Source organism: Cucurbita pepo, chromosome 13 (assembly GCF_057944985.1).
Source record: "Cucurbita pepo subsp. pepo isolate OVF chromosome 13, ASM5794498v1, whole genome shotgun sequence".
Lineage (NCBI taxonomy): Eukaryota > Viridiplantae > Streptophyta > Magnoliopsida > Cucurbitales > Cucurbitaceae > Cucurbita > Cucurbita pepo.
The window spans coordinates 12,899,237-12,921,512 of NC_141810.1; the positions used below are offsets into that span (position 1 = coordinate 12,899,237).

The following is a 22,276-nucleotide window of genomic DNA, read 5'->3' on the forward strand; positions in this document are numbered from 1 at the left end:
CCATACTAAAAATTCATTTCAAAGAATGGCTAGATGCCTAGCCTAGCTTGATCCAATTTTAATTGAAACTGGAGATGAGGCTAAATTCTTTGATTTGTGAAATGGGTCAACAAAAAAAATCAAAATTTAGTTGGTTTACCTTCCGTTTTAAACATTTTTTAGTATCGAAGTTGTGGCTACGAGCGGGGCGCGAGAACTTTAGAACAGAGGGTGGAAAGAATTCAATATTAACCGGGAAAGTTGAGCATGCCGCTTTCGGTATTCATGGAGGTTGAAACTTCGCTAAAACTCGGGAAGTGACTTGCGGCAACGCTCTGTAATCATCATTTGGTATTATTCTTCACGCCCACATCAAAGCATTAACCTTTTTACTCAACTTTCGGGTTTCGGCTTCGACCTTCTTAGGGTTAGTCTCTTTGCTTTAACTTGATGGTCAATTTACATATAACTGCTTGGTTTTCAGGTGGGGGTCATTCCACTCTGTCGCTAGTGGGAAAAAGAAGCTACCTCTAATTCAGACCTCCTCGTCATTGTTGGTGCTTGGCGCTCTGTGCTTCCGGCATTCATGGAGGGCTTGCAGAATGCTCTAAACGACCGTGGGTTAACGGTTACTATTCTGCCGGAGAAGGGCCGGAGCCTCTTCACCACCAGGAATTTTCATCCGGGTCATTCTCTTTCTTCTTTCTTCGTCGTTTGTGTTGATTATATTCTCTGTTTATTGAAATCCAGCGATTTTTAAAGCTGCTCAAGCTATTGAGTTCATGCTGGGGCTCAACTTGTTTTCTACTTGCTTAGATAAATTTGAACTCTTCGCTGCTGGTGTTGACACGAATGGCCAATACTGGGCTGGAAAATTGAAAAATGAAGCCAATCACAGGCTTCTACTTCCTATTTAAGAACCTGGGTCTATGAAAAGTCGATTGGGAGGTGGTTATATGCCATAGCTTGATTGTTATAGTTTTTGATCCATTTGAACTAAAATGTTCAAAAGATGCAAAATCCAAAAAAAGAGTGAAAAGAAAATTATAAAACAGAAAGGAACAAGGCCAGACATGTGTACATGTAATAAACTAAGTCCACTGCTAGCGAATATTGTCCGCCTTGGCTCGTTACATATCGCTGTTAGCCTCATGGTTTTAAAATGTGTCTACTAGGGAGAGGTTTCCACACCCTTATAAGAAATGTTTCGTTCCTCTCTATCCCAATTTATACAAATATCCTTGAAGAAATAATCAATAACCAAACTAGAGAGAGATCAACGTTGAAACTCTATTAAAATTATGCTATACCCTCATTCTACAAATGCAGTTCAATGTATGCTAGGTGTTGTTAGTATCTACCGATGGAACTTTCAACGTAAACAAAAGTTTATAGTATCGTGTTTGGTGTTGCAGGAGAAGAAATAATTAGCCAAGAACCTTATGTTTGCGTCCCCAACAACTCGACAGTTGAGTCCAGATGTGACCGATGTTTCGCATCAATAAACCTTAAGAAATGCTCAGCTTGCAAAGTTGCATGGTATTGCAGTAGTATGTGCCAGGTATGTGAGACAGATGAAGTATTTCTTATTCCTTTTCCACTGTTATATGCACCACTGACCTAAAGATCAACCATTGCTTGTAACTTGTTTATATGTTAGGATTGTGCAACCAAACAATTTGAGAACTTCTGAGCAATGTTAAGACATGTAACTCTTGTTTGAAAGTATGTTTTCATATTCATTTTGATCAAACCCTCGAAGAAAATTTTGTTCTGTCGATACGGGTGTGACCGAATGCCATTTATATTCGACAACTTCGCTATTCTTCCTATGCCATTTTTATATTGTGACTGGAAGATGGGTTGTATTAGTGGCTTGGCATCCAAGAACACCTTAGCATGATTAAGCAATCGGGTTTGACTAGTTTTTCCTTCAATGACTTTCAGAAGTCGGAGTGGAAGTTGCATCGTCTTGAATGTGATGCTCTTGCAAGGCTCGACAAGGATAGGCATAAATCTGTTACTCCATCTATAAGGTTGATTATCAAACTCTTCATTCGAAGAAAACTGCAAAGTGAAAAGGTAAGCTTTACCTCCACTTTTAATCAAGAACTCTTTTCTGTATGGCATTTTCCATGTTTATCACGTGAAAATTACTGTTGGGAATGATTACTCTAATGCTTCTAGATGTTTATATTGTTCTTAATGATTTGCTATATGAACATATCGTGATTTTATCGACAGGTCATACCTACGACCGCAACAGACAATTATAAATTGGTGGAGGCACTAATAGATCGTATCCTCATTTTATGAACTTCTCGATAATGCGTTGCCATATTAACGATGATATTCAACTTGGTAATTTTGTTTTGTTTAACCATTTTTCCAATCAGACATGTCTGGCATAGATGAAAAACAATTGGTGTTGTATGCTCAGATGGGAACTCTTGTGAATTTGATCCTGCAGTGGCCAGAAATGAACGTAAAAGAAATAGCACGACACTTCTCCAAGGTTCTACATTTAACATTTATATTTCTACATAATTTATATATTTTACTGAGCTTGACTTTTGCTCACTAGTACCCTAAAATTTTAAATTTAAACAGCCGTGTGTTCTTAGCATTCTTATTCATAAATTGGACTGTCCAACAATAGTTTCATTTATTAATACAGACCCGGTGAGATCCAACATCGGTTGGAGAGGAGAACGAAACATTCTTTATAAGAGTGTGGGAATTTCTCCCTAGCAGATGCGTTTTTAAAAATCTTTAGGGGAAGCCCAAAAGGGAAAGCCCAAAGAGGATAATATCTGCTAGCGGGGGGCTTGGGCCGTTACAAATGGTATTAGAGCCAGACATCGAGCGATGTGTCAGCGAGGAGGCTGAGCCCCAAAGGGGGTGGACATGAGGCAGTGTGCCAGTAAGGACGCTATGCCCCAAAGGGGTGGATTGGGGGGGGGGGATCTTACCTCGATTGGAGAAGAGAATGAGTGCTAGCGAGGATGCTGGATCCCGAAGGGGGTGAATTGTGAGATCCCACATCGGTTGGGGAGGAGAACGAAACATTCTTTTAAAGGGTGTGGAAACCTCTCCCTAGCAGACACTTTAAGATGGGAAATTCACTGTTAGTATCTTAACAACTTTTCGCGTAAATTTATTGAGGTCATCTTACAAACATTGGTTTTTCAGGATTGTGTACTTCCACTGCTGCTATTTGATATATTTGCCTAAAATAAGTTATGATGCTAAACCTTATTTTCCATAACCACAAGCTTCGGCAAGATCAGTTTTGCGTCGGTTCTGAAGTCTAACCCCCTGCATTTGAATGCAGCTTGCATGTAATGCACATACCATATGTGACAGTGAACTTAGACCCTTGGGTACTGGACTATATCCTGTAATCTCCATTATAAACCATAGGTAACTCCTCACAAGACATGTTCTGTATTTACACCCATTACTTCGTCATAATAATTCTTTTCATAAGAAACTTCATCATAATAATCAACTAAGTCACTAAGTGGTTTTGGTACTATAGCTGCTTGCCCAATGCTGTTTTGGTATTCGAGGGAAGATCTGCTGTGGTCCGTGCAGTGCAACATATACCCGCAGGTGCTGAGGTATCCCTTCTGTCTATATTCATTTTTCCCCCTAGTTCTCTAGGTCTAGTGATGTGGATCATTTGTATCATAGCTGATATGAAACTCTTGGGATTTGATCTAAAAAACCTTGTTAAAGAACGAGATCTCTAGATTAAAATTATCCAAGAACCCCAAAGGCGATAAGAAATCAACCCAAGGGAAAGTATAGGAAACAGATTACCTTGATGATCAAGATCAAGAGTAAAGAAAACTCGTTTCTAAACTCGTGATTCAAATCACTCCACAAGATAGTTTGATCAAGACTACTTGAATAACTCTAACATGCAAATCTAAACACAAGAAATGCAAAGGCTGAAGAAGCATAATATGCAACTTTCATTATAATATCCAAAATCTTCATACTAAAGGAATAACGTGAGTGACTATTTATAGCCTTGAAAATAAACCTTCTAGTAACGTATGATTAATTGAAAGGTTGTAACTTTCATGGCCCAATATCATAATGACCACTAGCTAATTGTAACTTATAATCTTAAAGACAATTCTCTAGAACTTAAAAAATATTATAGAACCTCCTTAAATCTAAATAACATATATGTATCTTGTCGTCCATTGAATGATTAAGACACCTTATTTATTTCGTATCAGTGTTGTTTAATGATTTATATTCCCTAGTTCCCGGTCTAATCATATCTATCCGGTGATATTTCATTAGGTGTCGATCAGTTACATCGAAACTGCTGGAAGCACTATGACTCGGCAGAAAGCTCTTAAAGAAAACTACTTATTCACTTGCACATGCTCTCGATGCGTTAAAGTTGTAACCAATAATTGCATCTCTCAGATGTATTTCATCCTTGATTTGAACCGCATTATGTTTGATCTAAATGATTAAGAATTTCTATTTGTTTGATCATTTTCCTCCCTTCAAAAAATTAAAGGATCAAGAAGATGAAATCAAAGAAAGTGCAATTTTGGAAGGATACAGGTGCAAAAATGACCAATGTGATGGTTTCCTGCTTCGTAATTCTGGTACGTGATATTTCACTGTTCGGCCAGTAACCGAGAACGTGCTATTATTTCAAACTTTGTTTTTTTTTTTCTGCAGATGACACTGGATTCACATGCCAACAATGTGGGCTTGTTCGAAATAAGGAAGAGATAAAAAATATTGCTAGTCAAATAAAATCAATATCAGATGAAGCTTCTACTTCTATGTTTCACCAAAGTATCCTTTTATGTTTGACTATAAATCATTAATGGTCGTCGGGTTTTTGTCACCGATAAAATATCTTGGAACATAGGTGTTCTTTGATCTGAATAAGCTCGGTCTGGTCTTTATTGCATTCGGTTTCATCTTTAACCAAACTCAGATTGTGGAGAAGCTTTATTTATGTATGAAAAACTTGAGGAACTCCAAAAAATATTATGCCATCCTTGTTCCATTAGTTTGATGCAAACTCGAGAAAAGCTTCTCAAGGTAGGTTAAGAATGCTTATTATAATTCATTACCTATGTTTGTAATTATTTGTGTATCATACCTCTGATGTCTCTGGCAGATTTCGATGGAGCTAGAGAATTGGACAAAAGCTCTACTATACTGTAAACTGACAATTTCAGTTTATCAAAGTATGTCTGTTTTTTTTTTCTATTCTTCTAGTAAATTAATTGCTTTTGGATAAAAAGTGGATCATCTGCTTGATACAACTGCAAATTTTAGTTTGAGAGATGACCAGGTTTAATGTCTCTTTGTGGGCTTTGGTCACTAAACCTTTTTATGAGTATGAGCTAGGTAAACTGGCTTGAACACCTATGTCGGATGAAGGGTAAACGTGGAGGTGAGAATGCATTTTAAGGAATGGTTATCATTTACAGCCCAAGCCCACTGTTAGCAGATATCGTCTTCTTTGGGGTTTCCCTTCCGGGCTTCCCTTCAAAGTTTTAAAATACATCTGCTAGGGAGAGGTTTCCACACCCTTATAAGGAATGCTTTGTTTCCATCTCCAACCGATGTGGGATCTAATGGTGGGCTTTGGCTGAGGACAATATCTGCTAACGATGGGCTTGGGTTGCTACAAATGGTATCAGAGCCAAACACCGAGTAGTGTGCCACTGAGGACATTGGGCCCCATGGGGGGTGTGAGATCCCACATCGGTTGGAGAGGGGAATGAAAACATTTCTTATAAGGGTGTGGAAACCTCTCCCTAGCATACACGTTTTAAAACCTTGAGGGGAAGCCCAGAAGGAAAAACCCACAAATAACAATATCTGCTAGCAGTGGGCTTGGGTTGTTACAATGTTATTTCCGAGAGAGTGCTCCTCGTATATTGTTACAAACTTGTAGTTTTACTTGGGGTTGATTGACTATGTTTGATCTTATGCAATGAATCCACATAGTTTAATAGTTTATAAAGTATCTTCTAAGAAAGATCTCTTTGATTGCAGAACTATACCCTGGGATCCATCCATTGCTTGGATTGCAGTTCTATACTTGTGGGAAATTGGAATGGTTAGTATTGCACCAAGATACTGTATCATCTTCTATTCCTTCCCTTTTTTAAGGAAAATGCTGTAAGAGCTGGCTTCTTTTCAAGAACTGGGAAATTGTTACATTTGACTTATCAAATATGTGATGCCATTCAATTTGCAGGCTACTTGGGTATACAGAGGATGCTGTAAAATCGTATACCAAGGCATTCGATATACTGCGAATTACTCATGGAACTAATTCAAGTTTCATGAAGGACCTGCTGCTAAAGTTGGAAGAAGCTCGTGCTGAAGCTTCTTATAAACACTCGTCTATGGAGGACGAGTAGACCCGCCATTACTTTTAAGGGGTAAGTTCATATCCATCCTTCATATAGAACCCTTCTTGGCTGCATCTCTCTGTGCTTAATATGAACTTGATCGTTAATGGCTGCCTATGGTGAAGACATGTTGGTGAAATGGCCTGTTCTTAACACTAAAAACTACTTTCTTTCTTGTGTAGAAATTAATAACTTGATCACAACAACAAAATAATTTAAGACATGTTTTACAAAATATTTAGGAGAATTGTATCATATAAACTACAAAATATGTGGTTGTTTTGGTTTTCTTGCAGGTGAACACTTCTCGAAATACCTTCTGGTTTCGGGTTTGAGATTTGCATTTGAGATTTACAGAGAAAGATTTTGACTCGGCAGAACTAACTTTTTTTATACAGACAGAAACCGTTGTTTTGTTGTTATTTTATTTATAAATAGATTTCATTTTCATGTTTTGCCAAATGTAAGTTCATCATGATCGATTATTACAATGCAAAGTTGAAAGGAACCGTCCTCACTTTTAGAACAGAGATGATGTTGAGGATTGTTAGAAGAAGAGTCTCACATCGGTTAATTAAAGGGTTGATCATGGGTTTATAAATAAAGAAATACATCTTCATTGGTATGAAGCTTTTTCAACAAAACTTTTCGAGGAAATAAAAAACAAACCATAAAATCTTATGCTCAAAGTGGACAATTTGTATCATTGTGGATGTTCCTGGTTCCTAACAAATGAGTCTTACGTAAACACCTCTACCTTTCACGGAAAAGTGACTTTGCTACTTCTTGGATCAACCTGGAAAGCGTCAATTTAGCACCGAGAATTATAAAAGGCATTCTTCACAAGATTAAACAAGAGATCTTGATCTCAATCCCTATTATACAAATAATGTTAAATTCCGTTGCACTAACAGTTGGGAAACTTTGGATACATATAGCCAGCTATATGCATGGTTTCTTTCTATGTTGAATCTGGGAACATAAATGGCAATCTCTCGAACAAAACTACAAGCATATTTACATCGTCAAAGCTCTCGAACAATTTATATTGTACACTAATATTGGCAAATGCTACAGGCATTAAGTTGATCATCCCGCATCCGGTAAGAAAATTAGTTGCTCTAGTGCACCGAACCTGGAGAGACAAAAGCAACATCTACCAAGGAGAAGCCTCATATTCTATCCATCACCAGCTACTCAAAGATCGAATCCCACATTTCATGCTGAAGAGAACTCGAAACCACTCCTTGAACGAGAAACAAAAGCAGGACTTTCACCTTTCATCCTTCTGTTATGCCACTTTGATTGTCTTTAGAAGTTATTAACAGAGATGTCATCGGCTGCACAGAGTTGAGGAGAAGTTGAAGCTGAGAACGCAGATACGAAGCTTCCTGATCACTTTCACAAGATTCGGCAATAAGTTGCAGAAGTTTGGAACTCTGGTCTTGAGATAACGATAGGTGTGGGGAGACTAGGGGTACGAGGAAAGGATGTTGAAGTAACTGAGGAATTCTCCACCTCTCATGGCGGTCCCATGCAAGGCACTTCTTCATAAGATCAAGAAGCCAATGGTTGCCAACGGGTTCATATTTAATCTTATGATTTGGATCTGTAGTGACCTTAAACTTCGACCAGAATGTCTTATACTCGGAGAAGGGGGTCCTTCCATAAACCATTTGATAAAGAATGCAGCCAAGGGACCAAATATCAGATGGTCGACCACACTTGATGGTGTTTCCATTTGCATCTTTCTCATTGCACATAAATGCCTCGGGTGACATGTAACTCAGTGTACCCACCTGTGATATGGAAAAATTCAATATCCAAACATCACGAATGTGAACAAAAATTGATACACCTGCGCATTATTGCACATTGGAATATTCTGTACCAGGTACATCCGCCATGTATAAACAAAAGCAAGGGAGAGCATCAAATGATATTCACCTGTGAATCCCTTTGGATATGAGTAGTATCACTCATTATGGCTTTTGCAATACCAAAGTCAATTAGTTTTAACGAGCCTTTGACGAGAAGAAAATTTGCGGGCTTCAAATCAGAGTGAACAATGCGTTCCTCGTGTATGGTGTTTACAGCTTGAAGAATTTGCTGCCATGTATAAAGACATTTTCTATGAAATAATCAAATCTATAAAGAGAGCACGTAAATGTTGCAAATGATGGAAACAAATGAGAAATTGTACAGGTACAGTGAGGATTCTTTGTTCACGAAACCAATCAAAACAATCCACATGCATAAAATCTTATAATAAACAAAATTTAAAATTACAAAGCACGTGGATGATTCAACTTCTATCACAGCAAAACATGGTAATCTTTTTTTTTTCTTTTTTCCCAACAAATTTTCTGTTTAAATATGAAAGCTTCAAGATTTTGTTTTTTCTCCAAAGGAAAAAAGAATGTTATTCCCATTCTGAGTACAAGTAAAACAATAGTGTCTGAACACAGGGTATTGATATGACTCAATGGATGTGATATATTATATATCAGGAAGAAGATTTTGTTTTTCTCCAAAGGAAAAAGAATGTTACTCCAATTCTGATTACAAGTAAAACTATAGTGTCTGAACACAGAGTATTGATATGACTCAATGGATGTGATATATTATATATCAGGAAGAAGATGAACTTTTACTGCCAAATAGAAACCATTAGCTAGGAACAAAAATTGTTCATAAATGCCGAGGAGAACGAAAAATAATTGTGAACATTAATAAACGTGCAGTTATTGCTTAGCTAGATTCTAAATGGGAAGAAGGGATCACCTGCCAATAGAACCGAAGCCAATTTTCATCTTTTATCTGATCGGAGCCATCAATTTCCTTCCATTTCTGTGAGAGCATGTGAGCCAAATCAATTTCGCCATACTCTAGCACCATGTATATATATCCATCATCCTTAACCCTAGCATCTTTATGATTCGCGGAGCCATTCAACACTTCCTGAAGTAAAGTCCTATCTGTTACCTAAAAAGAGAGGTTCTTAGATAATCCTGACATAAATGTACATGAATGACCGATAAATATTTCACAGTTAAGACACAAAATGATCAAACACCGATTCCATTTGATATCATTTTGGTTTTAGTTTCTAGTTTTTATGAATAAAGTGTTACTAATGATTTCTTTCTTTCCAATTTAGTGTACCAAAAATGTTTTTAAATGCGTAGTCATGTTTCTGAAAGAGGAAAACTAAACAATAAATTTTTTAAGCAAATACGTCTAGTTTTTTAAAATATAAACTAAATGTGAAAATGTATGAAATGGGGCCAAAGTATTTTGACTATTAGAAGCTACGAGGAAAAAATGTCAAGTGCCTTCTACAGTTTTACTTATGGCTCAAACGCCTAAAGCATGGGCTGAGATAGTAAGATGATCAACATTCGAACATTGAAAATGAGAGATGTAAATATGAATGCAAAAGACATAAACAAGATGAAGATACATACCTCATAATCTACAAGTTGTATAATGTTATTCTTTCCTTTCAACTTATTTAAATACACAATCTCCTGACAGAACCCATAAGCAGTGGTATAATCACGACCTTTTAGTTTAATTTTCTTAAGTGCATATATTGTGCAATCTGATGAGATAACTTTGTGAACCTCACTGCTTCCTCCACTGCCTATCTTGCCAAGTCTTTGATAAAGCTTTCCATTAACCTTAAAAAACATGTCTGGATCATAATTCCTTTTACGAGTTGTTGATGTGTTCTTCCCACTTGTCACTTTTTCTTGTTTTTCTGAATCAGAGGGGTTCAAATTCACATCCGAAACTGCCTTTCTGGGTACTTGGGCCTTGGACTTTGTATCAGTGGCGTCCCCTATGAAACATTTGCCTTCATATGATTTATCATTGTGTTGCAAAGAATGTTTCGAAATATCACTATCTCTAGCTAACTTTTCCCTCTGATCCTTAGAGATGTCATAGTTGCTTCTAACATTTTCTGTATTAGCAGTAAGACCCTGAGCATGTAGGGCATCATTGCCTTTCCCATTCTTGACCTCGTCCGTAATGTCCTTTAGAGAAGACCCTGATGTTGGCAACACACTTCTTTTAGCTTCATGTTGAATATTTGCATTAAAGTCACTCAAAGGTTCGGTAGCAATACTACCACCACTTTCTTGATGCAAATGAGAGCTATAGGTCGTTGAATTAAGCATAAGCACTGAATTTGAGTGAACAGACGTGGTGGTTGCACAAGGTGGATCAAATGAAGGTTGACTAACCGGTTGAGTCAAAAAGTCTTCAAATCGCTTGAGTTTTTCTTCCACAGCTGGAGTTTTTTGTGCCAACATTGAAACCCCACCATTGTTCTTCACGTTCATATCAGTCTCTGCATTTGGGAAACTTCGGTGCTTAGATTCACCATGATTGATGACACTATAAGCTTCTCCTTGGCGGCCGGCCATCCAATCCATCTCTGTCAAAGCAAGTGAACGCATATGAGATGATAAGTTTTCCAATACACTGGCCGTCAAATTTCACAAGTGCTTGTGGAATACCATTGAAGTGAAGGTAGGATATATTAACAAGAAAATATAGGACACCAGTATTTACCCTGATATATCTTGTTGGTTTTAACAGAAAACCGAACCATTTTCTGACCATCAACATGCTGGGATCCTGAATTTAAAGCGGATGAAGTGCTCCTTGATTGACAACCAACACCACGTACAAATTCATCTCTGTGAGCATCAGATGTGAAACTTCCATCAAAGCTTTTGGTCATCAGGCCTGACATGGAAGGCCGCGTTATTGATTCATCTTGGGTTTCACCAATAATAGTCATTGTACTCTTTGTCTGTTCAATCAAATCCTTCACTGCATGATCTCGACTCACACTTTCTGCAAGCCTGGCCTCCGAACGTGGGTTCCTTGACACCTCTCTTTGGGGAACTAACAAGCGCCTGGGTCTTATACTATTTGATTGCGTCACACCTGAAATTCCTTATAATATGATTGTCATAATGGACCGAAGAACAACCATAAACCTAAAATCATTGGCGTGAGATCCTATATAATATTTCTCAAAGCTACACAGAATCAAATTTCTTCCTGAGTAGTTAACGCATGTTCTTGATTCTAAAGAAACAAGGCGTTCCTGTCTAATTCCCCCTAATTCCCCCAACCAAGCACGAAAGTGAAAAGTAGAATAGCTAATTTTTCGAGCTTCCGTACAATATTTGGCGAATAGATTGTAGAATACAAGAAGAAATTCTTCCTACAGTAGCTCCAAATCAAGAGTGCATACATTAACACCAGCTCAATTATAACACATTCTAACACATTAAATTGTTATTAAACACATAAATACTCACCAAGTAGTTGATGGCGCTTGAAGGCGGCTTGAACATGCCGAAGGAAGTCCGGCGATGAGGAGGAGGAAGACGAGGTCGTAGTTTCTGAGTTCGTCTGACGGCTCACTTTCTTCTCAAGTGCGAGCGGGACCGGAAGGTTAGCCTCCCTGTCCATGGTCGGCTCCGAACGGCATTTCTGGATGGTGAAAAGAGAAGAACAATGAGGGAAGTGTTCTACTTACAGATACTTCAGCTCCGAACCATCTCGATCCAGAGATTGGTGCGAGTTACAGAGAGGGAAAGAGATGGAAAGAGAGGGAAACAGTGACTTTTGAAAGGATCGCTTTGTTTCGACCAGTCTCCTGTCGGAGCGTTTTGAACTGTAGTGGGCTTTTTATTGAGCCCATTATCTTCTGGACTTATTGGATAAAGCCCATCAAGGACTTGGACCGTACTTGGGCTTCTCTTAGCTCCAATGGGCCTTTTTTTTTTTTTTTAACTTTTCTTGCGCATATTTAAATATTTTCACCTAATTTATTTTTTATAGACAATTTTTATGTCTATTATTATTTAAAAATAATTTTAAATAATAGATAATTTTTATTATTAACGCCCATTTCTATATGTTTTATGTCTATCCTAATATAAATTTTCTATATTTTTTTTAATGATAGACTAAATTTTAATAATAATTTTAATATTACCTTATCATTAAAATAAATCTACGACATACAAATACCTAATAAAAAATAAGCATACAAATAATTATTGGTCGAAAGCTAAATAAAATAATACATGTATATATTTTGTATTCGATTAATACAATTATTGTAGACATAATAGTAAATGCACATGCAAATAATTGATAAATGACAAAAAAAAAAATTATTATTATTATACATTTTTTGTATTTATCGATATACAAAAACAAATTAGTAAATTAAATATCATAATTTTACCTATTACTATGAATTATAAGCCTTGTACTGAATGGGATGCAAATAATTACTAATAAAAAAAAATAGTTTTAAATATCATTATATATCATTTTTAATTCCATTGATAAATTTCATACAGATTAAATAAACATGTAAATAATGAAATAAAATAATTTATATATCACTGATATAGATGATAGTAATAAACCTAACAACGAACCAGAAAAAGAAATAATAATAATAATAATAAATAAATCATCCAAACTCATTATATTTTATTTCTTTAAAAAATTATTTTCTACCCATTTCATGCTCTTAATCATACCAAGAAAAGTTAACTTTTTATATAATTCCAATCTTATCCTCTCCATAATTTGCTGTTGGGTATGGGAAACCACAATTTTCATTTTTTTAAACACTCTCACCTGATAGTTTTTTTTTTTTTTTTTTTTTTCTCTAATAATTGCGGGATGAAAGTTCCACCTCCGCTAATTTATGTAATGATCATGAATTTATAATCAATCAAGGAATATTATCTCTATAGGCTCGGAATATTATCTCTATTGGCATGAGCCTGGAGAAGTCCAAAGTAAAGCCAAGAGGTTATACTCAAAGTGGACAATATCATCTCATTCTCGAGATCAGTGAATCTGTTAGTTTTAAAGCCTTGAGAGAAAGCCCGTCCTTGTGTGTGTGTGTTTTTTTTTTTTTTTGAAATTTAAGTGGTAGATGTTAAAAAATAGAGAGGCATTTTACACTAAAAAAAACTAAGCTTAGGGGACCTTGCGCCTCTAAAATCAATGCCCACACACTGAAAAAGGTTCTTACAATTTCAAGGCAATGAATTTACGAGTCCCCATATCCATAGCCCCTAACCTCAAGGAGCTCCTCCTATCAACCTTCATCTTCATGTTCAGATCCTGAAAGAACAAGAACAAACCAAAAAATCCCATTTTCAGTAAAGAAATGGCATCTGCCATGGCCAAACCCAAAACCCAGACAAAGCTCACCCGACAAACCCATGAAAACCAGAAACCAAAGCCGCCGTCTTGGGCGGTTGTTAGAGGCATATTCAGCTGCAAGTACCTGCAGCCTCAGCAGCCACAAGAAAAACGACAACAACAGGAGCAAACAACAGAAGAGAGTAGGAAGAACTGTAAGAAAATGAGGTGTTCCGGCTCACTCTGTAACAACACCAAGGTAACGCACGAAGTTCACAAGAACAGGGCATTATCTTCAAGTTCAAGTAGATACTCAAAAGCTCCTCCATTGAACGAACAAAATGGTATTCCATCAGCCACTTGTTCATCATTATCTGCATCATCTTCTTCCAATTCCTCTAGTGGAGCCTCTTTCAGGGGAATGCCATTCAGAAAGTTCTACGGCTGCTATGAATGTAAAATGGTGATTAACCCTGTTAATGGGATGGCTAGAGACCCTTTTCTTAGAGCAACCATTTGGCCCTGTTCTGAATGTGGTGAGGTTTTCATGAAACCTGAAGCTTTGGAGCTTCACAAGAGTGTTAGACATGCAGGTACTTCAATTTTCGATCCCTTCTTTTTCTGTATCAGTTCATAAGTTCTAAGCTTGTTTTCTTATTGCATGATTGTTTAGTGTCTGAACTTGGTCCTGAAGACACGAGCAAGAACATAGTGGAGATTATATTTCAATCAAGCTGGATGAAAAAACAAACCCCAATTTGCAAAATTGAAAGGATTTTGAAAATCCACAACACTTCAAAAACCATCTCGAGATTCGAGGAATACAGGGACTCCATTAAAGGCAAAGCCGTCAAGCTTTCAAAGAAGCACCCACGTTGCATAGCAGATGGTAACGAACTCCTGAGGTTCCATTGCACGACGTTGGCTTGCTCATTGGGCCTAAATGGCTCTTCTAACCTCTGTAGTTCAATCTCACAATGCAATGTTTGTAGTATAATCAAGCATGGGTTCAAGGTGGCTGCAGAGGCCACTGGAGGGGACGCAGGGAAGGGTATTCTAACAACTGCTACAAGTGGAAAGGCTCATGACAGTGCTGGAATGTCATTGGACGGCAAAGACAAACGAGCAATGCTGGTTTGTCGGGTAATTGCTGGCAGGGTTAAGAAGAGTTCAGAAAGCAGCGTGGAGGATTATGACTCATTGGCCGGAGAAGCTGGCTTGTATTCCAATCTGGATGAGTTATATGTGTTCAGTCCCAAGGCAATATTGCCTTGTTTTGTTGTCATTTATGGTGGGTTTTAACTTTTAGCTGCCATTAACGGGTTTTTGTTGGGCAAGAGTTGTTTGATTGCCTCTGGAAGGATATGAATTTAATGGTATTCTATTGTGTTTCTTGTAAATTGGCATTGGGTGGGTACCGGTGGTGTCTTGGAGATGGAGATATCATCCAGGCAATCGAATGGAGGCATTAATCGTTAGAAACACGAACCTCAACAAGCTTTGCTTTTATTTTCTCCAAAAGACCTCATACCTATGGAGTTGTATTCATTACTTTTATCCATGATCATCCTCTCAAGTAGTCAATGTAGAACTCCCTCTCAACAATTTTCAATTCTTCCCTTGAACAAAGTACACCATAGAGCCTCTCTTGAAGTCTATAGAGCCCTCGAACAACTTCCCCTTATAATTGAGCATCGACTCCTTTCTCTAGAGTCCTTGAACAATGTACACCCTTTGTTTGACACTTTGAGTCACTTTTTTACTACACCTTCAAGGCTCACAACTTCTTTGTTCACATTTGAGGATTCTATTTACATGACTAAGTTAAGAACATGACTCAGATATCATGTTAGAAACCACAAAACTCTACAATAGTATGATATTGTCTACTTTGAATTTTGAACAAAAACTCTCATAGATTTACTTTTAGTTTCTCCAAAATGCCTCATACCAATTGAGATGTATTTTTTACTTATAAATCAATGATAATCTTCTTAATCAATCAACTGGAACTCCCATCCAACAACCTTTAATTAAAAAAAATTAAAGGGCAGCAGTACCTCCCCGTTCACGCCGGGCCTGAAAAAGGTGGAGCTGAAGCAGAGTATAAAATGGACAAGTGACTGGCGAGTAAGCTAAGTAGTGGGATATATGATTGCAACAGGAAAGCAACATAACATAGGAATGGAATGCTTTCTTTTCAGACAAGAATCTGCCACTAACAGTTGTGCCGGAGACATGGCCTAGCTTATTAAAGCAAAACATTTCTAGAACATGTTCGATAACATATAAAATACTGAATCTAGATCGAAACAGAAGTGGGGAGAGAATTAGCAGACTCACGGGGTACTGTAAGTGCAGTTAGCCCTTCTGATCTTGTCGGGGCCCCAGCAATCATGTTGTTTGTTTTTGGAAAAATCCATTCTATCCCGCTTGACTAAATGGGTGGTTGAATAGGTTTTACGGCATCAGTCAAGCTTCCACATTTCACATACTTGTCGCAGTGGCACTATGCATGCAGTTGGCATACATGAGTAACAAAAAGGCGGGAATTATACAATCCTCTTGCAGGAATGTTCGTACAGCTTAATGAGAGGTACAAAGCGGGAAATTTTGCAAATTTGAACATGGAGAGGCTGGGGTGTTACTGTGTTCTACTTTTGACGTCTACATAGGAGCTCAACATGCACACATATCAAAGTTTCTTGGACTCCACAAGGAAATGAAGGGTCGTCTACCATGGACAAGGACCACAAGGTACCTTGTTTGGGCAGAGCATTTCCAGAGCCGTTGCCTTGCCAATGTAGAGGATGTCTAAAATTGGCAGGAAGATAAAACAGACCTTGTTGGAGCTTGATATATAGTTCCAAACTGTTACTTTCTTTTTTAGGCATTTTGAATTTAATTTTTATATAGTCATTCAATTTCAAGATTTTCCAGATCTATCGTTTGAATTTTTATAAGTAGGAGCGTTCCAAGTAAAGAGAAAAAGGAAACAAGGAAAGTATTCCAAAATAAGGAGGCTCATTTATTTAATTAGGCAGATTGGTTCTAATGAGTTACAATAATGTGATAAACAAGTATGAAATTCTCCCAGCAAATTAAGCCAATAGATAAAGGGTTTGGAGTTTACATTCGCAGAGATCAGGCAGCTCCAACCCTATCACGAGGAATCAGGCGCAATTCAGAGCCATGCTTGAGGAACACATTGCCTGCAAAAGGCACGTCAACCGTAAGTTTCAACAGCAAATGGAATATTATTATCGCCTCAAGCTTCACTGAGTTGCCTCAGCCCTAGGAATATGTATAAACAAATAGTAATATCAATGAAGAAGTTCAAATTTTATACTAACATAAACAAAATGTTATCTCATGCTTGAGGAAGTACCTCGTAGGATGTAATCCGGGAAGAATAAAAGAAGATATAAAATCTGATTTTGAGTTTTAAAGGAGGCTCTTAACATTCCAGATGGGGGTTAAAAGAAGAAGACAATATCAATAGTTCTGTTTTAGCTTCAGCAAAATGGCGGTGGATTTGGTTGACAAATTCAAACACCTTGTCACCACTTACAGAATCACATGTAATCACCTTGTAATGACTCAAACCCACCGCTAGCAGAAATTGTCCTCTTCTGACTTTTCCTTCCAGACTTCCCCTCAAGGTTATAAAACGCGTCTACTAAGGAGAGGTTTTCCACACTCTTATAAGGAATGCTTCGTTCCCCTTGCCAATCCACCCCCTTGGGGGCTCAGTGTCCTCGCTGGCACACCGCCCCGTGTTTGGCTCTAATACCATTTGTAACGGCCCAAATCCACCACTAGCAGATATTGTCCTGCTTTCCCTTATGGGTTTCCCTTCAAGGTTTTAAAACGCGCCTACTAAGGAGATGTTTTTAGACCTTTATAAGGAATGTTTCATTCCCCACCGATATGAGATCTCACACACCTCCAGCCATATATCATCATGGAACTTGAGCTTTTTTTTTTTTTTTTTTAACTGTTTCTACATTAGGCAGTTCAGCACATGCTTTCTATAGTTGGGAAAGTTTAAATAACATGAAAAAATGAGCAGAACAGAAGCAAGGACAATAAATTGTAAGAGAGAATAGGGCCATGAATCAGCTTACCAGCACTTTGTTGAGGATTTATTCCAACGCCATCTGCAATCATTTGAATCATGTTAGACACATAAAATGAGAGGCTAAATGATTGAAGTGATACCATAATATCAGCACATCTAAACGCACATGTTCGCTTGGATTCTTAAAATCTTTCCCGCAGAAAATTAACTGTGCATAAAGCATCTCCCATCTAACAACGTCAATTCTATCAAATATTAAAATGACTAACAAGGACAGAAACATGACCACAGTCCATATCTCGTAGTTTACAAACTCTAAAGCACAATCTCTGACCCATCTTCTGCCACAAGATATCAGTGAAATCATGAAAAAACTGCAGATAATTAGTTCAAGCTTCAAGCAGTAGCAAGATTAGCTCAACTATTCCCAAGTTCAAAGGTATCAGTTTTTCTTTTATCTGGGAAGAAAAGCTTAGGAACTTCTGTTTCAATATTAGTACTCGTAAAGTAAAAACTACAATTAAGGGAATTCTCTCTGACATAAAAACCGAAAAAAATCAGAAGCACATCTCATAACAGGATCAAAGATACGAAGGCACAATGTAGGCAAGCTTGACTAACATCAAAGATTACCTATAGCATAATAATAACAATCTCCAAACATGTAACAGTTTGTATGACTGACATCCAATTTTTCTGATATTAAACTACCGTCGACGATCTTTTTGATACTTGAAGCTTCAGACCAATCAAATCCAAATCAGAAACAATAATATACCTTGAATACAAAAGATGATGATGATGGAAATCCTCCATCAATGAAGTAATGTGGACAGGTTAATGAACAATTTATGTTTTCCAACAGGAAACAGCCCAACCTTTCATCAAGAAAGAAAAGGCAATCCCAGCAATCTGAAGTTGAGAGAGGAGATATTGGAGTGTGACAAAAGTCCCAGAGTGGCTTTCGCTAGGAAAGATATAGAACGTGGATATATAAATAAGGGACAATATCCAAAAATTAAGATACTCAAAGTGGACAAGCAGAGGTCCATTCCCTATTTCGTGTTTTGACTAATACTGACCCAATCTCCACACATCCAATTACTAATACTCGTTTCTCAAAAAAAGACTTCACGCTTCGTGCGATTGAGGGCACGCCAACCATCTTAAGGAACTCAACGCCAATTTTCATTTCTAGAACCACACGTATCGGTGATCGGCAGATCTCAAATAGTTAATTACAAAGAAATTTCACGCATGCAGATTCCAATCACAATCGAATCAAAATTCAACGAATAAATCAACACGGAGGTAATCAATTACCATTGGTGATGATGGCGCTAGTTTGCGGGGGCACCTTAAATTCTTCAGCGGCAAATTTGAGGACAGCGGTGAAGGGCGCGGCCTCTGGAACGCTAAACCTGAGAGACAAAGAAATCGAAAAAACGATGAGATTGGATCTTAATACTGGGCAAGGAAAGAGGAAAACCCTAGGAGCTTAAAAATCAAGGGTTTAAGATCACGAACACTTTAAATGGGAGCTTGGGGTCTGAGGTGAGAGTGACTTTGAAGGAGACCTTTCCGCCGCCGGCACCCGCCATTTTCGAGGTCTGTGATGTGATGAAAGTTGAAACTCGTTGATTTTGGAGGAGATTCTTGTATGAATTTTATAGGTACGGCGTGCAAATTCGTCCGATATCGTATTTAAAGCTTTGATTATTTTTTTATTATTTTATATATATTTTAAGGTTTAAACGGTATTATTAAATTATTATTATTATTTTTTGTTATATTATATGTTGTCCAAACATTTGAAGGTTGAGACATAGTGCAAAATTTACAAGTATTTTTATTACTCATTTACTACTAATATATATATATATATAAAAGTATTTTTATTACTCATTTACTACTAACATATATATATATATATATATAACTTTTAAATTTAAAAAAAATTTAAATTTCTTTTTACTATTATTATTTTAGAATTAAAGAGATAAAAAAATTTAAATAAATGTTAAGGATATTATTGAATTTTTTTTTTAAAAAATATTAATGAAATTTTAAAAGTTTAATAACATTTTTTAAGTTTTAAAATATTTTTTAAAAAACAAATTATTTAGTATTTTTTTTTAAATGTGAGGATATTATTAAAAAAAAATTTAAAATCATAAATAATTTTAGATAAAATGTAAAGTTTGATATTTTTATTAATTTAATCTGTATATTATTTTTTAATATCATATTTGATATTCGCTAAATATTATAAAATTTTGATTTATACTCCTAAATTAAATTCACTAATACTATGTTAATCCCTATAATTACTAATTCTAGGTATTTTAATAGATTTTTTTTTTCACTTTCTTTAATATAATTTTAATGATTTTTACTCGTTTTTTTATTCCAATTATTTTTAATTTTCAATAAATCTTAAAATTAATCTATAATAAGTTCCATTTTTGTTAAACTCGAAAATAAAATTCTATTAAAAAAAAAATACAAGTCAAATTAAGAAAAAAATTGATGAGCTAAATCACAAACACAAAATAAATAACTAAAAATAAAATACATAAACAATATGAAAATCACGTAGCCTCAACGTTAAAAAATAACCGACGAATTAACGAGAAATAGAATAGCCGCCATTAGAGCCCACCATCCTCCGCCCACCACGGATTTCAAGCCCTTTGATCCACTGCAAACGAGCTTGTGGTTATGGTAAGTGCACACCGGCTGCGCCCTGCCATGATTTTCAACCTTATTATTATTATTTTAATTAAGCTTATAAATATTATTGTCTTATTTTTAAAATTTAATTAAAAGCTGAATTAATTTGTACCTCTTGGAGCAGAAGCTGACGACATAATCAGCGGCGGAGCAGGTGAAAATGCTTGTCGGATCATCGTAAGCGTAGCTATACGCTGTCGGACACGCATCCTTAAACTTCTTCGAGTAAAACGTGGGCTGGCAAGTCACCGGATTCCCATAAACACCTCTACAACAATACTCATCTTTATCAAACACGTCGCACGCGCTCCGGCACCCGACAACTTTCCCGTTCGATTTTACAGCCAATTCCGCCGGGCAATCACCTCTCAAATCGCCATCGCACCCAGCCACGCCGCATTTTCCGGTGCCATTGATCGGCGTGATCACCATCGGCAAATTAAACCCATCCACCAAGCTCACGTCGTAAAAATCCTGCGCCTGAAGTGTGAACTCCGCTAGCGACGCTGGTGTCTTCCCCGACGCTTTGCATTTGAGCGTTGTCCCACAGGCTCCGGTTTGACACTGCCCATATCCGTTCCGGTCGAAGTTGCACCCGGTTCGACCCCATATCCGGCCCGACCACCCCACCGGCGCTTTGAAAACGATTGACTGACCGCGTTTTAGTTCAAAACCGCCGCCGTTGAAACCGTCTCCCGGAGTTATCGCCGGCCATATTGTTTCCTTGCAGTTGTTTATTACGGTGAAAACTCGTGCACTCTCCGTTCTCCCTCCTGCCATGTTCAAATGTGTATTTTATTACCTCATTCAGCTGAGCTATGATCAAATTCGTAAAAAAAATAAAATTACCCGACAAAATAAGAATTAAAATAAAGAAAAAATGAGAAATATAAGCCATATTCGAAGGTTTTTTTGGGTGGATAATGCAAGGAAGTTGGGAAGTATATATATATATATATGTGACCAAAATGAGGGGATGAATAGAATACGTGTGGAGGGAAGATAACTTGGAAGGCCAAAAGTTGGGCATTTTGGGAAAGCGCTTTCTAGGTTTAGAAAAGATTCCTTTCCTGACCCATTACATCAAGTTTATTCAAACCTTCCTCCATGCTTCCAATTAATCTCTTAAAGCCCACTCCATAATGCATAAAGCCCAATACTTTTGATTTCTTCCCTTTCGTGCTTGGTTCGAGCGAGGATAGTTTAGTAGTTAAAGACGTTTTTTTAGTTTAAATCGAGATTTCAAACAAAGATGAGAATGATTCAAAATTAAGGGCGTTCAAAATATTGGATGACCCAACTCAACTTATTTACGGTTTGGGTTGATTTGAGTTCAAATAAATGAAAACTTTACCGAATGTGTTCTTAAAATAATTCAATATATATCATATTTGATCTTTTATTATAAGCAAATATCTAGTACCATAGATATGTACAGTGGATTTACCTAATATTCTCAAAACTAGATTGAGTTTATTGTTACTTTAAACAACATACATTTTTTTTTTCATCATACAATTATCTTTACATATATTTATTTTTTTCATTCATTCTCCAAGAACAAGAACGAACGAACAAATAAAAAAAAACTACTGGTAAAAATAAACATTTAAATGAATAATGCTAAATAACCTGAACTGACCTCGCCCCCTCTAAAAAAATCTATTGTTTGGTTGGATTGAGTTCATTAGTCAGTAAAAGTTATTTGGGTTCAAAATGTCCAGTGACACCTTGATCAAAACTTTAATCTAAATGAGGTTACTAGTTCACTAATTTGATTCGGATCGTTTAAGTAAAGTTTAAGTAAAGTATGATATTTTTCAGTTTGGGCACAAGCCCTCATGGTATTATCTTCCGTTTCACCCGAACG

At 36.9% G+C, this 22,276-nt stretch overlaps 5 protein-coding genes across 6 annotated transcripts; 2 read left to right on the top strand and 3 right to left on the bottom strand.

The window, feature by feature from the left end:
• The first annotated feature begins 176 nt into the window (after positions 1-176).
• SDG37 (SET domain group 37) lies at positions 177-6,920 on the top strand. Its single transcript, XM_023694046.2, has 16 exons — positions 177-330; positions 464-665; positions 1,395-1,540; positions 1,927-2,061; positions 2,224-2,278; positions 2,376-2,494; positions 3,314-3,402; positions 3,521-3,602; positions 4,300-4,401; positions 4,526-4,616; positions 4,693-4,812; positions 4,958-5,064; positions 5,144-5,213; positions 6,031-6,094; positions 6,236-6,422; positions 6,689-6,920. The coding sequence occupies exons 2-15, from the start codon at positions 566-568 to the stop codon at positions 6,399-6,401; spliced, it is 1,446 nt and encodes a 481-aa protein (XP_023549814.2). The 5' UTR covers positions 177-330; positions 464-565; the 3' UTR covers positions 6,402-6,422; positions 6,689-6,920.
• A 320-nt stretch (positions 6,921-7,240) lies between these two features.
• LOC111808609 (serine/threonine-protein kinase MPS1) lies at positions 7,241-12,046 on the bottom strand. Of its 2 annotated transcripts, none has more exons than XM_023694700.2 (6): positions 11,735-12,046; positions 10,974-11,354; positions 9,860-10,836; positions 9,177-9,377; positions 8,340-8,501; positions 7,241-8,191 (listed from the first exon to the last, which is right to left on the bottom strand). In XM_023694700.2, the coding sequence occupies exons 1-6, from the start codon at positions 11,886-11,888 to the stop codon at positions 7,673-7,675; spliced, it is 2,394 nt and encodes a 797-aa protein (XP_023550468.2). In that variant the 5' UTR covers positions 11,889-12,046; the 3' UTR covers positions 7,241-7,672. The 2 variants fall into 2 exon arrangements, with proteins under 2 accessions (XP_023550468.2, XP_023550467.2); XM_023694699.2 differs by having other exon boundaries at positions 10,974-11,363.
• A 1,297-nt stretch (positions 12,047-13,343) lies between these two features.
• Positions 13,344-15,074, top strand: LOC111808610 (uncharacterized). The gene is made up of 2 exons (XM_023694701.2): positions 13,344-14,185; positions 14,266-15,074. The coding sequence occupies exons 1-2, from the start codon at positions 13,618-13,620 to the stop codon at positions 14,892-14,894; spliced, it is 1,197 nt and encodes a 398-aa protein (XP_023550469.2). The 5' UTR covers positions 13,344-13,617; the 3' UTR covers positions 14,895-15,074.
• Positions 15,075-16,597: 1,523 nt separating this feature from the next.
• Positions 16,598-19,359, bottom strand: LOC111808613 (ubiquitin-fold modifier 1). The gene is made up of 4 exons (XM_023694703.2): positions 19,201-19,359; positions 18,997-19,094; positions 17,720-17,752; positions 16,598-16,804 (listed from the first exon to the last, which is right to left on the bottom strand). Exons 1-4 carry the CDS (start codon positions 19,272-19,274, stop codon positions 16,737-16,739), a joined length of 273 nt encoding a protein of 90 aa, XP_023550471.1. The 5' UTR covers positions 19,275-19,359; the 3' UTR covers positions 16,598-16,736.
• Positions 19,360-20,187: 828 nt separating this feature from the next.
• LOC111808612 (Pathogenesis-related thaumatin superfamily protein) lies at positions 20,188-21,334 on the bottom strand. The gene is made up of 3 exons (XM_023694702.2): positions 21,256-21,334; positions 20,519-21,179; positions 20,188-20,419 (listed from the first exon to the last, which is right to left on the bottom strand). Exons 1-3 carry the CDS (start codon positions 21,302-21,304, stop codon positions 20,281-20,283), a joined length of 849 nt encoding a protein of 282 aa, XP_023550470.2. The 5' UTR covers positions 21,305-21,334; the 3' UTR covers positions 20,188-20,280.
• Between the last annotated feature and the right edge of the window lie 942 nt (positions 21,335-22,276).

Excerpts from the sequence above, each read along its gene's own strand:
- SDG37 (XM_023694046.2), top strand. The coding sequence starts at position 566 with ATGGAGGGCTTGCAGAATGCTCTAAACGACCGTGGGTTAACGGTTACT. Across the intron at positions 1,541-1,926 it reads ATTGCAGTAGTATGTGCCAG|AAGTCGGAGTGGAAGTTGCA; the intron begins GTATGTGAGACA and ends AATGACTTTCAG. Across the intron at positions 5,065-5,143 it reads CTCGAGAAAAGCTTCTCAAG|ATTTCGATGGAGCTAGAGAA; the intron begins GTAGGTTAAGAA and ends TGTCTCTGGCAG.
- LOC111808609 (XM_023694699.2), bottom strand. The coding sequence starts at position 11,888 with ATGGACAGGGAGGCTAACCTTCCGGTCCCGCTCGCACTTGAGAAGAAA. Across the intron at positions 8,502-9,176 it reads GGCTTCGGTTCTATTGGCAG|CAAATTCTTCAAGCTGTAAA; the intron begins GTGATCCCTTCT and ends TATACATGGCAG. Across the intron at positions 8,192-8,339 it reads ATATCCAAAGGGATTCACAG|GTGGGTACACTGAGTTACAT; the intron begins GTGAATATCATT and ends TCCATATCACAG.
- LOC111808610 (XM_023694701.2), top strand. The coding sequence starts at position 13,618 with ATGGCATCTGCCATGGCCAAACCCAAAACCCAGACAAAGCTCACCCGA. Across the intron at positions 14,186-14,265 it reads CAAGAGTGTTAGACATGCAG|TGTCTGAACTTGGTCCTGAA; the intron begins GTACTTCAATTT and ends ATGATTGTTTAG.
- LOC111808613 (XM_023694703.2), bottom strand. The coding sequence starts at position 19,274 with ATGGCGGGTGCCGGCGGCGGAAAGGTCTCCTTCAAAGTCACTCTCACC. Across the intron at positions 19,095-19,200 it reads CCCAAGCTCCCATTTAAAGT|GTTTAGCGTTCCAGAGGCCG; the intron begins GTTCGTGATCTT and ends TTTGTCTCTCAG. Across the intron at positions 17,753-18,996 it reads TAGCGCCATCATCACCAATG|ATGGCGTTGGAATAAATCCT; the intron begins GTAATTGATTAC and ends AAATGATTGCAG.
- LOC111808612 (XM_023694702.2), bottom strand. The coding sequence starts at position 21,304 with ATGGCTTATATTTCTCATTTTTTCTTTATTTTAATTCTTATTTTGTCG. Across the intron at positions 21,180-21,255 it reads TTTAATTCTTATTTTGTCGG|GAGGGAGAACGGAGAGTGCA; the intron begins GTAATTTTATTT and ends TGAACATGGCAG. Across the intron at positions 20,420-20,518 it reads GTCAGCTTCTGCTCCAAGAG|GGCGCAGCCGGTGTGCACTT; the intron begins GTACAAATTAAT and ends AAATCATGGCAG.